Genomic DNA, 17,484 nt, shown 5'->3' on the forward strand with positions numbered 1-17,484 from the left:
GGTCCAGGTTTGCTCTTGATCATTGAAAGTTGTTATCTGGGAGCCTCCTGCCTGCACTGGCTCTTACTTCCCCACCTGGATAGGGAGGTCAGAGTAGTACAGGGTCCACTTAGTCTTAGAGCCAGACCGTAGAACAGACAGGCCCAGAAAGTTTGTGCTGCTCTTTGTTTTCCCAGTGTACTCACTTAAGAGCAAAAGACCCCTATACACCTCTCTGGATTTGGTTAAATAATATTTTCACTTTTGTTGGAAAAGTGGCCCTCTCACCGTGGGCAATTACTTCGCATGTCTTTTAGTTTCACAATTTAATGCAAAACAGTAAATTTGTGTATCCCTCCTCCCCACTAGACTATCCTGAGCCCCTTTCCAGTCAACCTCCAACCCCTTTCTATCCTCCCACTCCCACTGCCCCCTCCCCGTCAGTCTCTGAAGTGTCACGGTGTTTTTTTATGCTTCCAACAGTTTCCAAAACAAACAGTGGAGGCTATGACCAGCCGGGTATTCACTCAGTCCGATGCAACAGTATCTCCCAATCCGAGCGACCTGAGCCGCCATTAGGGGCAGGTCCGCTCCCTAAACGGGCCACGCTTGCCAGTCTCTGAGCTCTGCCAGGTCCGGGAATCTGGCACTTGAGGACTGATGTTCCGCACATGTCCACCGGGAGGGAGAAGAGCGAAAAGGGAAAGTGGACTAGACTCCAGAGGACTCTGGCTCCAGTTTAATCTCCTTTCATTCTGTCTATTCAAAGAAAATCTATACGTATATATAAAATTTATACACACACATTTTTCCCCCTGAATATAGATTCAGAAATTGTTTTCTGAGTTTTCAGGTTTTTCTGATTTTCCCGCTTTCCCTCCTTTGCCTGTCCTCTGCGCCCTCCCACCCTCTCCCTCCCTAACCCAGCTCAGGTTGAAACTTTGCAGAGTACGTTCTCTTCACCCTCTCCAGGGATGGCTCTGAGCTCTCGGGCGCACGCCTTCTCGGTGGAAGCCTTGGTGGGCAGACCCAGCAAAAGAAAACTGCGAGACACAAGAGAGGAGGCGCAACTTGAGCTGTTTGAGAAAGAGAGTGGAGAGGCGGAGGAGGAGAGAAGGAGCAGCGCCGCAGGAAGGAAGAGCGAGCAGCCTGGTGAGTACCCCTACCGCGGCCCAAACCCCAGCGCCGGCTACCATGGCTTGCTGGTTCGGAAGGTCTCAGACTAGCGCCGCGTCGCTGCAGGAGGGCGATTAGCCCTATCAAAGGATGTCTTGGCCCAGCGATGGCCGCGTACGGGGCGGCGGGGATACCTCAGCCATCTGGCTGTAGGGGGAAGTTTCAGAGCCTCCACGTTAAGCCCATAGTGTTGTGGTTCATTTGCGGTGAAGGGGAGGGTCCCCACAGATTTATGAAGCGAGACTCTCCAAACTCCCGGAAGCCCTGAGAGCCAGAGGGTGAATGTTTCTCGGGGTAGAAAACAGGGCATGGACCCAGATCCCGAGGGGATTCAGCATCAGGGACGAAAAGTCTCCGAGAGAGATGAGGATGGGCAAATTTGAAGAAGGGTCATGCATTTCACAGGGCGCTACCTGGGCCCCTTTCTCTCCATCAGGGGGCCAGAGTGGGTGTTGTGGGGAATTTGGAGATCCGACGCCAAGGTTCCCGGGGAAGAGACAAGGCCGGTCTGTTCTGAGACAGGCGTCAGCGAGAAGGGGGCGCGGGAACTGCGAAGCTCTCTCAAACTCTCAGCGTCTCTGTGTCCAGCAGAAAAACGACCCAAGGCAGAGCCCTTAGCAGCTACTTTCTCAGGCTGTAGAGGCGGCAGCGGCGGCTGCAACAGCTTCGGAAGTCTGGAAGAAAAAGATTCTATCCAAGTGGAGCTTCAAGGATCCGAGCTGTGGAAGAGATTTCATGACATTGGAACTGAGATGATCATTACCAAGGCGGGCAGGTTCGGCTTTGCCCAAGCTGTTCAAGGGCCGCACACAGTAGGCACTTAATGTTCTGATCTCATAAGATGGGTGCCTCCAGTTTTATGCTTTGGTACCCTTCTCCCCATAATCCCACCGCAGACCTGTATTGGAAGCCAGTGCCTCTCAATCGACCAGACTAGGCCTTGCCTGGCCCATGTTAGTGGCTAGGCCTTTCTTTCCTGTACACCCTGATTCCGAGAACTCATTCTTGCAGCTCCTGCCTGTGTAGTATATGACAAAAATTTGATCTCCCAAGGCAGGTGCCAGATGCCACCCCTACATCTTAAGCTATGGCCAGGCCTTTCTGTTAAAGCCTCACAGTTATCAGTGGACAATATCCCATCTAGCAGGCTCTCAGCCCACTGTCCTGAGCCCAGGTCAATTTGAGGTGGGGTTTTCCCTCTTCCACCTTTTCCTGTGCGGCATTTTCTTCACATCAGCTGGGTAATTTTTTTGTATGTGAATCTTCCTAATTTCAGTCTTTCCCAAATCTGCCTCACAGAAAGTACCGCTGAAAACTCAGGGGAGAGGCACAGCTGTTTCTTTCCTACTTTTTCTTCTATAGCTTTTTATTATGGTGGTGATAGGAAGTGGGGTGGACAAAGCCTTGTGGTAAGGATATTCTGATCCACTCAAAAATCCTGAGTTTGTTCAATCAAACATGTAACCAACAATCTTTCCTCACGTAGCAAATCTCATTCACTGAACCTGTCTAGAATAAGAAGAGTATAGTTTATTCCTTTACTTTTCATTTGTCCCCAACCACCCCTGGTTCCAAATGTTTCTAATAGCGCCCAGGTCAGTCGCTATTTTCTCTCCCACAGGAGGATGTTCCCCTCTGTTCGGGTCAAGATAAAAGGACTGGACCCAGGGAAACAGTACTATGTGGCCATCGATGTGGTGCCGGTGGATTCCAAACGCTATAGGTAACCAGGCCCAAAGGAGGGTACCACAGGCTGGGAATGGGGATTCATATCTATGGAACCTGAGAGTGCTGTTTTGAAAACTCTATCATGGTAGGGGTAATTGCTCTCCTGTGGGCTTTGAGAGTTGAATTTTCTGCCTCAAACTGGAGTTCAGACTGAGAGAAAAGCAGGCTTGTTTTTCTTTCCTCTCACTCCTGGATCACAGGTTCCAGCTTGTGCTTCAGTGCATCCCAAACCTCTTGCCTACCCACTGCTCTAGCCTTGGCTCTGCAAACTGCAGAGGGTTTTGGCTCAGGCATCTGGGAGGGAAGCTGTTTAAAGGAAGTTGGGGAGAAATACCTGGGCTTCTGGGGCCCTACCGGGCTCTGGGATGTGCTAATTTAGCAGCAGGGTCCTTGAGCGATGCCCTGATTTGCCATCCAAAGCTAGTCTAGCAGTTATCTTGCCTGAGTCTATTTTTCTTCCTTCCTTAGCCTCTCCCCTGAAGTGGAGGCCAGGTCCCAGAGAATAAAAGTAACCTTTCTCTTGATGTAAGCTCTCTACTTAAAGCAGGCTAAAAGTGGCCGAACTGATCTAAAGCCAAGAGGCCCTTCTTTGCTGGCAGCCCAGAAGCTCGGGTCGGCCAGCGCTTTAGCTCAGGGGTATGGGGGTTGGGCGGCATCCGCCCGCACCCGGCCTGTGAGCGTTAGACCGAAGTGGGTGTCTAGCCTTTCTAGGAAACAGCCGGCAACGCACCCAATGCTGGGAGTGAGGGGCAAAAAGAAGGCTGGGCTTAAGAGCCTGCTGCGGCCGTAGCCCAGAAATAGCAGAACAAGCTGCTTATCACGTTTCAGCTGGTTTGGGAATTCGGCGCATAATTTAGCGGTTGAGATTGAAGACAATGCGAAAATCAGCCCCGAGGCCGCAGCGGGCAGAGTTCCTTGAGGGTATTCTCATGTAAAGCATTGTGGACAAAGGGGCTTCCAAGACTACTGGTCTGGTGGCGGTGGGCTGCACAGACACTTTCCCTCACACTTCTGCTTCTTCCCTTACGCTTGTAGGACAGGAGGATTTTTCGGGTGTCTCTGCTCAGTAAAATGGGTTAGATGAATTTTTGTTGCGGTTTCTGTGAGGAAATGTAAACCAGACTCTGAAATCCCATGACATTATACTTGCCCTGGCACTTCACTACATTTTAATGACGTATGCTTATTTACAGTTTGCTTTCTATCCCTGGACGATCTTTAGAAATGAAGTTGTATCTTTTACTAGTTGCCTTTGAGATTAGCAGGCAAACCTTGGCCGAAGCCTTTAGGACGGGATCGCGGTAGTCCCTGCTCCTGGCTTTGGCCCGCTGCACCTAAAGCCACACTCCGCGCATTTTCAGGTACGTGTATCACAGCTCGCAGTGGATGGTAGCCGGGAATACAGACCACTCATGCATCACTCCCAGGTTCTATGTTCACCCGGACTCGCCTTGTTCGGGAGAGACATGGATGCGTCAGATCATCAGCTTCGATCGCGTGAAACTCACCAACAACGAGATGGACGACAAAGGCCATGTAAGTGTGTGCGATCCTTTGTCCTGAGGAGAGGAGGGGGATGCCAAGGGGTCAGCCGGAAGGTCACCCTGGAGAAGCCAAGGAGATGTCTCCCAGATGTGCTAGTTGTAGTCTTTAGGAACTGTCCAAGTTCTAGGCCTGTGGCCAAAGTAGCTCTTGTGACTTTTATTTGGCATCTGAGAGTGCTGGGCGTTGGGGATGGTGAGTGAAAGGAGTTTGAGGACCAAAGGAGACTTGTTTAAGCCAGGATGCCTGGTCTGGGACAGTGAAAGGGAATGCTTCCCTGAGCTCTCTGGCACTTCAGCCTCCCTGGCAATCACTGTGGGCTCTGATTGCCTTCCCATGATGGGCACCTTCTGTGTGACATGGTATGGTGAAAATCTTCTCCACACCCCGCCCCGATGGAAGGCCTTTTCAAGTCATCTAGATCTTGAACCTTCTTCCCAGATCTTGAACCTCTGCCCTGCTTGGCCTGGCCCTGTGCCAGCCACAAAAGGAAGAAGGATGCTCCTGGGCTTAGGAGGTGGGGGATGTCAAATGCTTTCCCATCAGTTACCTAAGCCCAGAGAACTTATGGCAGGCAGTTAGATCCCAATAACACTTGGGAACATCACATGGTCACCCACATCTGGAAGCAGGAAAGGACCCCAACTGGAAATGGAATCACTGCTTTCTGGTGTGCTGTGGTGCCCCGTTCCTGAAACCCCTTATGCCTGAAGGCCTCTGTCCAGGGCCAAATGGCAAAGAAAAGTCCTTGTGTGTGGCTAGCCTAGGCTTTCTGGTTTAGCTTCACTTTTGTGTGGGAAGGTTGGGGGTGCTGATGAGAGGGGGACAGTGTGGGGGAGGGGAAGCCAATTACTAGGCAGCATTTGACCACTGATTTCTCCTCCAGATCATTCTGCAGTCCATGCACAAGTACAAGCCCCGTGTGCATGTGATGAAGCAGGACAGCAGGGTCGACATGTCCCGGATTCAGTCCCTGCCTGCTGAAGGGGTTAAAACATTCTCCTTTAAAGAAACTGAGTTCACCACGGTGACAGCTTACCAAAACCAGCAGGTAAAGCCAACTAAGTCCCAGGCAAGCAGGGATGGCTCCAGAGAAACTTTAGGGAAAGAGTGAAGCTGTACTATATGGATTGAATTTTCCACAATTAAAAAGAAATTCATAGCATTATTGCATTGTCATCAAGGCAAGATTGATTATGAATTGTGTGGATCTTGTGTTAGAAAGGATAGAAAGGAGAGTAGAACAAAGAGTGTCAGGAGAGAAAGGAGATAAAACATTTCAAATTTGACTTAGCAATATGCTTACATTTATTTAACATGCCATATTACATGTTGAAAACTTGTGTGGTTGTTGTAACCATTAAAAGAAACAGTGACAGTGTTTTACTGAGGGTACTGACTTTATCTTTCTTTATGCTTTGAATCCATAGATTACCAAGCTGAAAATAGACAGGAATCCTTTTGCTAAAGGATTTAGAGATCCCGGAAGAAACAGGTAAATGATATAACAGTCACATCTAATATTTATATAACCCTTTTCACAGGTATAACAGCTAAGGAAACTGTGGTTCAGAGACTGAGTCCCTAAATTTTGTAACTAATAAATAGGTAGTAAGAAAGAAACCTGCATGTTTTGTCTTCAAAATCTTGCCTCCTCCCACTCCCTCCCCAACCCACTTTTAAGATATTGCTTATTCTAAATTCTTAGGTTTTTATTCATGGAATAATCACGGGGAATTTTATTCAGAAGTCTATCTATAAAAGAAAAACATTTCAGATATTCACCCCTAAAAACTATAACAAAATAACTCAAAAGCTTACACAAATTATTATTTTCAGGAATTGCATTCTGGACTTGCTAAAGTTTGAATCTCTTTTTCAGAGGTGTATTGGATGGGGTTTTAGAGGCCTACCCATGGAGGCCTTCTCTCACTTTGGATTTTAAAACTTTTGGTGCAGACACACCAAGTAAGAAAAGTTTTATTCATTTTTATTTGTAAATGTTAATGAAATAACAACAGCCAGAACCTCCGTACAAATATTACACAAGTGGATAAGTATATGCCAGAAAATGTGTGTTTAAAATCAGGTGGGTGTATATTTATCCTGATGAGGAGGTAAGAAGCAAAAAGGGAGGGTAACTGGCAAGAAGGAAAAGAGCATAAACGTGGTAATGGTGGATTTACTGCCTTGTGTCTTCTTGAGTTATCATACATCCTGAGAGCTATAGAAATCACTTGGATTCTTCAGCATCTCACTATCTCATATTCCTTAGGATCTGCCTGTGGTGCACTAGTGGTCTTATTTGCAAACATGTTAGATATTGAAATAAATATTTTATGAGAAACTTTCAGCACATGATAAAAATGACTCCCATTCAATTTCATCATCACTTGACTCTAATTTTCCTTTTGTTGTGACTAGGGAAAATAAATGTTGAAAACAATACTAAGCCATGGCAATTAGTTTAATTGCCGTAAGCATTTAAAATATTTGCAAGGTATTTGTTCTCAAGTAGTACATTACATGACTAAATAATAATTTGACAATGCAGGCTTTCTGGTGGAAGAAGGCATACCTTCATTAACTCTGATATTTAAGGATAAATAGAAGATCTTTATTCGTGAGCAATATGGAATCATTTTACCCATTTGTCTTTACTCCATTAAAGTTGTTTGTCTTTAAACATTAATTGAAGGTTACCATCACATTATAGTTAGCTTGAATTTTACATGATACCATAACAGCTAATTGAAATGTAAAGAGATCAAGTCTAATCATTTAGTGAAATATTTCACTCAATTGACTGTATTAATTTGGTTTAGAGAGTTGCATAGAAAAATTTGAACACTTATTTGATAGTGTCACTTTAATAGAATCTAGGCAGCATGCTTTTAAAATATCCAAGTCAACACATGGTGCACTAATTTAAAAATAATGTTAACCATGATCATTAATTGATAATTTAAAATACACAGTTTTCTTAATTATTTAAAATGTCCAGAATGCTCTCAAATTGCAAAGAAAAGGGGTACCAGTTTTTTTAAATAACTTTTGGATGTTTAATTATAGAATATATTTGCCATGCTGTTGATAAAGGATTAGCCTATGTCTGTATATAAAAATAGTTAAGAAAAACAGTAGCACCTAAAAAAAAACCCACAAAATTTGATCAAGTTCAGTCAATAACCAATTTTTTTTAAAATTTAAATACTTACAAATATAAGGTGTAAAGTCTAGATTTTCCTGGACCTTAGATCTATCCCTAATTTTAGTAGATGCTATGCAACCATAAAAGATCACCTGGCAACATTGATATGAACACTTTCATTTTTATCTTGGTATTTTTAACCTGCAAAACTGTCTTTTACTCTTGATATAGTATACTATGGAACTTTCCCCGTCTATGATTTTCATATAAGAAAAAAACTAATATATTTAAATGTTATTTTAATTTATAAGATTACTTTCATATGCACTGATATTTTAATCAGACTGAAGTTTTCTATAAAATCTCAAAAAAACTGTTCAATTTAATCAAGTGCTTATTTTAGTAATTTTTTATGGTTAAAAAACAGCTTTTACTTGTAAGATATAATTGGCTCTGGATCATATTTAATTGGGCTTCTTTTTTAATTCACTGAATAAATGTGTTCAAGTGCCTAGTATAGTTCTAAAGCATAGTGAATGCTCAATGCATGATACATAATAATAATGCCAAAAGTAATAGTGGTAGTAGTAGAGATACCATATTCAACTTTGGTCAGAGGAATGTTCTTTTCCAAAGGACTTAAAATGACTGTGAACTTGCAAGGAAAGCTAATCTAAGAATGATGCAGGGATAGTTATGGACATGATTACTGATTCAGTAGGAACATTTAGTTCATTGCTCATTGACTGAATTGTCATTCACAGGTGGAAGCAATGGCTCATCTCCAGCGACCTCTAGTGGAGGGGCTCCCTCTCCTTTGAACTCTTTGCTTTCTCCACCTTGCTCCCCTCCAACATTTCACATACCTACAAGCTCCCTTGGAATGCCCTGTCCAGAGGTGTACCTACACAATATCAACCTGCCCCTTTGCTACAAGATTTGCCCAACTAATTTTTGGCGACAGCAGCCTCTTGTCTTGCCTGCTCCTGAAAGGCTAGCAAGCAGCAACAGTTCTCAGTCTTTAGCCCCACTCATGATGGAAGTTCCCATTTTATCTTCCTTGGGGGCCACCAATTCAAAATACGGTTCATCTGAAGACTGCAATGGACAGTGTCAACAAGCATCTAATTCTTCCAGTCAAATGTTGTATGGATTACAGGCACCTGGAAATATTTTATCACCCAACCCCATTGCCCAGGAAGCAATTGGTTGCTCATTCCATCCTTCCTATGGCTTTTATAGGTACAACTTCTCCATGCCATCTAGACTGGTAAATGCTACCAACCATCTCAAAGTGAATGAAAACAGTCAAGTTTCTTTAATAGAAGGCAAATGCAATCATGCTCGTTGGTGTCCAAAAATTAACCATTGTCTTTAATGGAATAGTCAAGTTCCTAAAACAATTACATGTAAGCATATATTTTCTTTATTTGTAGCCAAAAAAGGTCAAGAGCTAATGGGCTTAAAAAGCTTCATTATCAGAGGGTATTCCTCTATTCTGCATTTAAAGTGCCTTATGATATGTTCTTAAGAAGGCTGATTACAGTAGCCTTAGGCCTCAAAATAAGATACTCAGTAAACATTGTTTGATGAGGTAGGCTACCAGTGAAAAGTGACTTCAGGTGATGAAATCTCTAATTATAGTGAAGCCTGTTTACCACATCAACTGCCTCTTGCATATTGACAATGACCAAAGGAAGGTGGATTTAATTCCTGTGAAGGTAGTGAAACAATTACAGTTTTTATCTATGAATATTGGCTTCATTGTAATTATCTATCTAGTAACTGTAGAAAAATTTCATTGTTCATTTGCATTATACTTTTATACTCTGCTGTTGAAGGAACTACTAATCTCAATTTTAAGGTACAAATAAAGACATAAACATTCTAATATTAATATTTGCAGCCTAAGGACCATTTAATCCTGAAGGAACACAAAGATTAAATGAAAAGCAAAGCATTCTAAATAAATTTGATTTTTTATTCTCTTTTATTTTTTGGGTAATTCTCAGGTGATGCTTGTTTACTTAGTCCTTAACAAACCCGGTATTTTTTGTTTGTTTGTTTGTGATACGCGGGCCTCTCACTTTTGTGGCCTCTCCCGTTGCAGAGCACAGGCTCTGGATGCGCAGGCTCAGTGGCCATGGCTCACGGGCCCAGCCGCTCTGCGGCATGTGGGATCCTCCCGGACCGGGGCACGAACCCGTGTACCCTGCATCAGCAGGCAGACTCTCAACCACTGCGCCACCAGGGAAGCCCCAAACCCGGTATTTTGTATACACAGTTTACAAAAACAAATTGTTGTAGCTCTCCAAAAAGACTGAGAAGTTATGATTTGAAGGGAGAGAATATATTTGAATCCATAAATATAAAAACATCATTACAATGGTACAATTTAATTTCAGTCCTCTGCGTCAATCATGGTAAATTGGACAAAAGTAGCGTAACATAAATGAGACTTTATTTTAGGCTATGAAGTTGAAAAGTTTCCTTTCACCTGGTCCTAAATTTTCTGAAAAGACTTAAGTATAACCTACATATAACCTCTATATCCTTAAGATGAATTGAATTTTAATTTTTCATGCTACTAGCTCTACAATTTATTAAGCCAGGGCCCTTCATATCACAATGGTATGACTTAAACTAAAGACATTGATAAACTGCTTTTTAAAAGTTTTCCAACACATATTAGGGAGAGCATGTCATTATTATTTATTTTGCTCAAAATGTTTTTTCCTCTCAAATGTACCTTATATATATACCTTCTTATATATGTATTAAAGTGATATGCCCCTTCACTTCTGGGCTTAGGGATAGAACAGCACATAGTTACATTCAAACTGAGTATTCTAGTCAAGATGAAATATTATTTATGGCCCAGACTAATTAGGTACCTGCTATAAAAATCTTTAAGGCAGAAAACCTGTACTACCTAAGTTTATCAAATCAAGGATTAAAGTAGAAAGTACACTTTATTTCTGTCTACTCCAAAACAGGAAAGCTGTAGGCTAACTTTTACCACTAAAATAAATTATGATTTTTTAAAGCAGAAACTCCCACATCAGATTGTAGTAAAACTTATTCTGATGGCAGATACTTAGCAACTAACAACATAAATCATTTGATTGCAAAATCCAGAAAATTTCTGGGTTACTTTTTAATGATTATTTAAGAGACGGCATAAATTTTGTAGCTGCTCAAGTACATATATCCCATACTTTATATTTCAGATAATTTTTCTATATGTAACCCATATATAATTGATAATACAGAACTATATGTGTAAAGGTGATTTATATTAAGGAGGAGAAATTTAAAGGCTAGAAACTAGACATCTATTTTAAGCCGTTTCTAAATGTTGTTCATAAATTGTCATTTCATAATTTTAATTGAAAAAGAAGTAACCAAGGGAAATTATAGAAAATTAGACTTGGAAGAGACCTTAAGAAGTTCAGTAAGCAGTCCCCTATTTTTTGAGCAAGTTACTCATCTGCAGGAAACAGACGAGTAACTTGCTAACAGCTCTAATTCATGCACAAATTGTATTTAGTGCCCTTACTATTTTATAATAAATAATTACTACCCAATAGGATGGTGCAAAACTTGAGTAACTTGGTAAACTGAGGCTATGATTATGGAATAAAAAACAAAATGCTATGGAATTATATTAATTTCAACTGTGTCAACTAAATATAAGGTTTGCTTTAAAAAACCTACAGAGATCTAAAGCCACTCTAGTTAGATAAGGTATGAAATAGTTAGCAAATGAAAGTGGCCAAATGATACTTAGTAGACTCCCAAGTCTAATAATTAAAACTGGTATTTCCATTTGGTTTGGCCATATATATACATCCATCCTTTCATCCCATTCAAAAGAAATCATTTAAATTCAGTTATCTATATTTATAAAATCTGATTCTTAACCTGACCTAGTTATATGACTTACCTCAAATAAATATAGAGAAAATAAACTTTTCATCAACTCTGTAAAATTTGTACATTGAGACAGGAAATAAGTGAATGTTGCCTTATCTTTGCACAACCTCCAGTCAAGCTGAGACCTATAGTCAAATTCCCGTGTCAGAAAGGTTCTACTTTGTGGAACAGTCAAGATGAAATCAAGGGCTTGAATTCAAGTTTGAGCCTGTTAGCAGAACATATGTCTAAGTGGATAAATCCTCTATTCATTACATTTTACTCACCAAAATATAACTTTAGGTAACAAACTTAGAACATCAAAACTGTTATTTGTTTCATTAAACAGAAGGGTTATGCCCTCTGGACATTACATTTCAAATTCTAATACATAATTCTAGATTACATAATATTAGAGTCTTCAAACATTAATATCATTGCTCCTATTCGCTGTATTACAAAAATAAAGAATTATATTTTCTTCAAGTTATGAAGGTAGATATTCATGATATTTCACTGTTATTAGGCATGGGTTATACATACAGTCTAGGAGTAGACATGACTTCATTCTTCTTTTGTGAGGTTTAAGTATGTCTATGGCACAAAAATAAATGAACAATTAGAATCAGCAAGGGATGAATCAGTGAATCACTCTTTGAATGATCAGAGTTCTATGTGATGACAACTTGAAAAAGTGCCAACAATGAATAAAGACAAGCATCTTTATTGGACATTATGGAAGATTTCCCTTTCATTATCCTAATCATTTATAGTATGCACATTGGGGAAAATCACGGTGCACATAAAGCTGGTAACATGTATCTTTTAACAGTTACTGATGAATGCTAAGCCAAAGCATAATTGAAATACAAGTTTTGTACAAATATGTAAAATATATTTTACAAAAATATACAAAAATTCTAATTACAAATCTAGATGCTTTGAGACAATAGTGCTATATGTCCATGTATATAGTAGGGTAATACACAGTTGTTATCCCTTTATTAAACCTCAATTACAAATACTTTCCTTATTTGAATACGCAATTTGATAAATTCCAGATGTCACACTATAATTTACATAACCAGTGGGGTTTTAGTTTAGTTTTGTTTTAAAATAATTTATACTATGTTGCTTTTTATCCCTCCTCTTCTCAAAAATAAGGATACTATGAAGAACATCTAATCATTGCATACTTATACTATTAATTACATATACTTGTGTGGAAAGGCAAATTTAAATATACTTAGAAGTGTCTAATTGCATGTACTGTATTTTGTGAATTGAATTGACAGGGTGGAAGTACAATGGTTATACTCCAATTTAGGGATATGTTGCCTTTCTGCAGAAAAATTTTTATTTAGCCAAAATAACAATAATATCCTGGCATACAGCAACAGTTTACCAGTTGATTTTACTGGAATTTAACATGTTTATTAGAGCAGTTTAAAACAATCAAATGCATAGCTTAGGCATTGGTGGCTGTTGCTTTGATATAGGTGCCTTCATATACATTTAGTCTTCTTAGGTTTTGTCTGCAATTAAATGATAATTTGTATTAAAACTGTGCAAATAAATATGGTTTAGATGTCAACATAGAACAAATAAATATACAGAACGTTTTAAACACATCCAGTATTAAAACTATTTACATGTGTGGTGCTGGCCAAATTTTAACATGGTGTTTCAATAAAATATTGAGAGGAAAAAGACTAGTATTATTTCCTTTCAAAGTTTCATATGTTCATGTTTATAAATTTGTACTGCACATTAATATGTAAACATGAATTATAGTGAGCAGGTATTCAGAGAATAGTGATAGGATATTTCTACTTAGTTGAAATGTGCACATGTATACTGGATTTATTTTTCAAAGTACCTAAAAGAGTTACAAAATTTGAAATTAAATATAATAGAAAACCTTGAAATTACAGTACAAGTTGTATCATTGAACTCTTTTATCAAATTATCATATATCTGTTATTGTTAAAGATGACAGAATCTTTATTTTGGATTTAAGATCACATACTTATGCACGTGACAAAGTATAATGTAATATTTTAGATGTAGAAAATTGTTTAAATAATTTAGAATTTTACTAGAACAAGAAGGGAATAAAAGCGTGTTTTCGATTGGATAAAATTAACGTCTATTTTAAAAAAATTATTTATTTATTTATTTTTGGCTGTGTTGGGTCTTTGTTGCTGCATGCAGGCTTCCTCCAGTTGTGGCGAGTGGGGGCTACTCTGTTGCGGTGCATGGGCTTCTGGTGGCTTCTCTTTTTGTGGAGCACAGGCTCTAGGCATGCGGGCTTTAGTAGTTATGGAGCACGGGCTCAGTAGTTGTGGCTCACGGGCTGTAGAGCACAGGTTCAGTAGCTGTGGTGCACGAGCTTAGTTGCTCCACGGCTTGTGGGATCTTCCTAGACCAGGGCTCGAACCTGTGTCCCCTGCATTGGTAGGCGGATTCTTTCTTTCTTTTTTTTTTTTTTTTTTACATCTTCATTGGAGTATAATTACTTTACACCAGTGTGTTAGTTTCTGCTTTATAACAAAGTGAATCAGTTATACATATACATATGTTCCCATATCTCTTGCATCTCCCTCCCTCCCACCCTCCATATCCCACCCCTCTAGGTGGTCACAGAGCACCGAGCTGGTCTCCCTGAGCTGGTCTCCCTGTGCTATGCGGCTGCTTCCCACTAGCTATCTATTTTACGTTTGGTAGTGTATATATGGCCATGTCACTCTCTTGCTTTGCAACAGCTTACCCTTCCCCCTCCCCATATCCTCAAGTCCATGCTCTAGAAGGTCTGTGTCTATATTCCTGTTTTACCCCTAGGTTCTTGATGACATTTTTTTTCTTAAATTCCATATATATGTGTTAGCATACGGTATTTGTCTTTTCAGTCTGTGATGAAACAAAGAGTCAGAAGTGGGGAATGGGCTGTTATCTGCTATGCTGCCCTGTAGCTACAGATGGCTCCTGGTGGTAGCAATGACCACAGTAGAGAGGCTTCCATGGAGGCAGGTGGTATAGGGTAGCTGGATGGCATAGGTCTTCCAGGTTGTCAAACTGGCTTCAGGTCTAGTTCTGTTACTTTCTTTATTTTTTCTTTTGCTTTACATCTTTATTGGAGTATAATTGATTTACAATGGTGTGTTAGTTTCTGCTTTATAACAAAGTGAATCAGTTATACATATATTCCTATATTTCTTCCCTCTTGTGTCTCCCTCCCTCCCACCCTCCCTTTCCCACCCCTCCAGGGGGTCACAAAGCACCAAGCTGATCTCCCTGTGCTATGCGGCTGCTTCCCACTAGCTATCTACCTTACATTTGGTAGTGTATATATGTCTATGACTCTCTCTCGCTTTGTCACAGCTTACTCTTCCCCCTCCCCATATCCTCAAGTCCATTCTCTAGTAGGTCTGTGCCTTTATTCCTTTTGTACCCCTAGGTTCTTCATAATACATTTTTCTCTTAAATTCCATGTAAATGTGTTAGCATACGGTATTTGTCTTTCTCTTTCTGACTTACTTCGCTCTGTATGACAGACTCTAAGTCCATCCACCTCACTACAAATAGCTCAATTTTGTTTCTTTTTATGGTTGAGAAATATACCATTGCATATACGTGCCACATCTTCTTTATTCATTCATGATAATGGACACTTAGGTTGTTTCCATCTCTTTGCTATTGTAAATAGAGCTGCAATGAACATTTTGGTACATGACTCTTTTTGAATTATGGTTTTCTCTGGGTATATGCCCAGGAGTGGGATTCCTGGGTCATATGGTAGTTCTATTTGTAGTTTTTGAAGGAACCTCCATACTTTCCTCCATAGTGGCTGTAACAATTCACATTCCCACCAGCAGTGCAAGAGTGTTCCCTTTTCTCCACACCCTCTCCAGCATTTACTGTTTCTAGATTTTTGATGATGGCCATTCTGACGGGTATGAGATGATATCTCATTGTAGTTTTGACTTGCATTTCTCTAATGATTAAAGATGTTGACCATTCTTTCATATGTTTGTTGGCAGTCTGTATATCTTCTTTGGAGAAATGTCTATTTAGGTCTTCTGCCCATTTTCAGATTGGGTTGTTTGTTTTATTGTTATTGAGCTGCATGAGCTGCTTATAAATTTTAGAGATTAATCCTTTGTCAGTTGCTTCATTTGGAAATATTTTCTCCACTTCTGAGGGTTGTCTTTCCATCTTGTTTATGGTTTCCTTTGCTCTGCAAAAGTTTGAAGTTTCATTAGGTCCCATTTGTTTATTTTTGTTTTTATTTCCATTTCTCTAGGAGGTGGGTCAGAAAGGATATTGCTGTGATTTATGTCATAGAGTGTTCTGCCTATGTTTTCCTCTAAGAGTTTGATAGTTTCTGGCCTTACATTTAGGTCTTTAATCCATTTTCAGTTTATTTTTGTGTATGGTGTTAGGAAGTGTTCTAATCTCATACTTTTACATGTACCTGTCCAGTTTTGCCAGCACCACTTATTGAAGAGGCTGTCCTTTCTCCACTACTTTCCTGCCTCCTTTATCAAAGATAAGGTGACCATATGTACATGGGTTTATCACTGGGCTTTCTATCCTGTTCCATTGAGCTATCTTTCTGTTTTTGTGCCAGTACCATACTGTTTTGATTACTGTAACTTTGTAGTATAGTCTGAAGTCAGGGAGCCTGTTTCCTCCAGCTCCGTTTTTTGTTCTCAAGATTGCTTTTGCTATGTGGGTTCCTTTGTGTTTCCATACAAATTGTGAAATTTTTTGTTCTAGTTCTGTGAAAAATGCCAGTGGTAGTTTGATAGGGATTGCATTGAATGTGTAGATTGCTTTGGATAGTAGAGTCATTTTCACAATGTTGATTCTTCCAATACAAGAACATGGTATATCTCTCCATCTATTTGTATTCTCTTTAATTTCTTTCATCAGTGTCTTATAATTTTCTGCATACAGGTCTTTTGTCTCCTTAGGTAGGTTTATTCCTAGATATTTTATTCTGTTTGGTGCCATGGCAAAGGAAAGAGGTTTCATGATTTCATTTTCAGATTTTTCATCATTAGTGTAGAGGAATGCCAGAGATTTCTGTGCATTAATTTTGTATCCTGCTACTTTACCAAATTCATTGATTAGTTCTAATAGTTTTCTGGTAGCCTCTTTAGGATTCTCTATATATAGTATCATGTCATCTTTAAACAGTGACAGCTTTACTTATACTTTTCTGATTTGGATTCCTTTTATTTCCATTTCTTCTCGGATTGCTCTGGCTCAAACTTCCAAAAGCATGTTGAATAAGTGTGGTGAGAGCGGGCAACCTTGTCTTGTTCCTGATCTTAGTGGAAATGCTTTCAGTTTTTCACCATTGAGGATGATGTAGACTGTGGGTTTGCATATATGGCCTTTATTATGTTGAGGAAAGTTCCCTCTATGCATACTTTCTGCAAGGTTTTTATCATAAATGGGTGTTGAATTTTTTTCAAAAACTTTCTCTGCATCTATTGAGATGATTATATGATTTTTCTCCTTCATTTTGTTAATATGGCGTATCAAGTTGATTGATTTCTGTATATTGAAGAATCCTTGTCTTCTTGGAATAAACCCCACTTGATCATGGTGTATGACCCTTTTAATGTGCTGTTGGATTCTGTTTGCTAGTATTTTGTTGAGGATTTTTGCATCTATGCTCATCAGTGATATTGGCCTGTAGTTTTCTTTCTCTGTGACATCTTTGTCTGGTTTTGGTGTCAGGGTGATGGTGGCCTCTTAGAATGTGTTTGCGAGTGTTCCTCCCTCTGCTATATTTTGGTGGAGTTTGAGAAGGATAGGCTTTAGCTCTTCTATAAGTATTTGATAGATTTCGCCAGTGAAGCCATCTGGTCCTGAGCTTTAGTTTGTTGGAAGATTTTTAATCACAGTTTCAATTTCAGTGCTTGTGATCAGTCTGTTCATATTTTCTAGTTCTTCCTGGTTTAGTCTCGGCAGGTTGTGCA

At 39.9% G+C, this 17,484-nt stretch overlaps 1 protein-coding gene across 1 annotated transcript; it reads left to right on the forward strand.

The window, feature by feature from the left end:
• Nucleotides 1-953: 953 nt before the first annotated feature.
• On the forward strand, nucleotides 954-8,954 carry TBX22 (T-box transcription factor 22). Its single transcript, XM_065901170.1, has 8 exons — nucleotides 954-1,131; nucleotides 1,747-1,930; nucleotides 2,777-2,878; nucleotides 4,245-4,419; nucleotides 5,312-5,476; nucleotides 5,856-5,920; nucleotides 6,308-6,393; nucleotides 8,341-8,954. Exons 1-8 carry the CDS (start codon nucleotides 954-956, stop codon nucleotides 8,952-8,954), a joined length of 1,569 nt encoding a protein of 522 aa, XP_065757242.1.
• Nucleotides 8,955-17,484: the final 8,530 nt, after the last annotated feature.

Source organism: Phocoena phocoena, chromosome X (genome assembly GCF_963924675.1).
Source record: "Phocoena phocoena chromosome X, mPhoPho1.1, whole genome shotgun sequence".
Taxonomy (NCBI): domain Eukaryota; kingdom Metazoa; phylum Chordata; class Mammalia; order Artiodactyla; family Phocoenidae; genus Phocoena; species Phocoena phocoena.

Bases quoted from the DNA above. Each gene is read 5' to 3' on its own strand.
- TBX22 (XM_065901170.1), top strand. From the start codon at position 954: ATGGCTCTGAGCTCTCGGGCGCACGCCTTCTCGGTGGAAGCCTTGGTG. The intron at 1,931-2,776 runs GTTCGGCTTTGC...TCTCTCCCACAG, and splicing joins ATCATTACCAAGGCGGGCAG to GAGGATGTTCCCCTCTGTTC. The intron at 6,394-8,340 runs GTAAGAAAAGTT...TGTCATTCACAG, and splicing joins TTTTGGTGCAGACACACCAA to GTGGAAGCAATGGCTCATCT.